At 39.3% G+C, this 303-nt stretch overlaps 1 protein-coding gene across 1 annotated transcript in view; it reads right to left on the bottom strand.

The window, feature by feature from the left end:
• Window positions 1-161: 161 nt before the first annotated feature.
• Window positions 162-303, bottom strand: part of LOC119592750 (60S ribosomal protein L24-like) — a 9,175-nt gene continuing 9,033 nt past the window's right edge. Inside the window, exon 7 of the mRNA XM_037941685.1 lies at window positions 162-279. Within this exon, the coding sequence (XP_037797613.1) occupies window positions 199-279 (81 nt within the window). The 3' untranslated portion in view covers window positions 162-198. The remainder of the gene's footprint in view (window positions 280-303) is intronic.

Genomic DNA, 303 nt, shown 5'->3' with positions numbered 1-303 from the left:
AATCATTAGCTTTTGCATAAAAATTTAAATTGGAGTGTATCTAATTAACTTTTGGTTACAACAAGCCCTACTATTCCAAACCTGTTGCCCTATTTGCAGGAGGGGAGGTAAACTAAAGTGCTCTTCAACTTAATGTTTGAACTTAAGGATAGCAAGATACATTTTTTATATATTTTTTTTTATTAATATCTTTCATTGTTAGCGGCGTTGGCCACGTCCACCCTGTGCAGGGCGACCACCCTTCTGGACCTTGGGAACCTTTTGTCCAGTTTTTCCTTGCTGCAATATAAAGGGGGAGGGGGG

Source organism: Penaeus monodon, chromosome 30 (assembly GCF_015228065.2).
Source record: "Penaeus monodon isolate SGIC_2016 chromosome 30, NSTDA_Pmon_1, whole genome shotgun sequence".
NCBI classification, from domain to species: Eukaryota; Metazoa; Arthropoda; class Malacostraca; order Decapoda; family Penaeidae; genus Penaeus; species Penaeus monodon.
The sequence above is the reverse complement of the archived record's forward strand: the minus strand, read 5'-3'. Positions and strand labels throughout refer to the sequence as shown.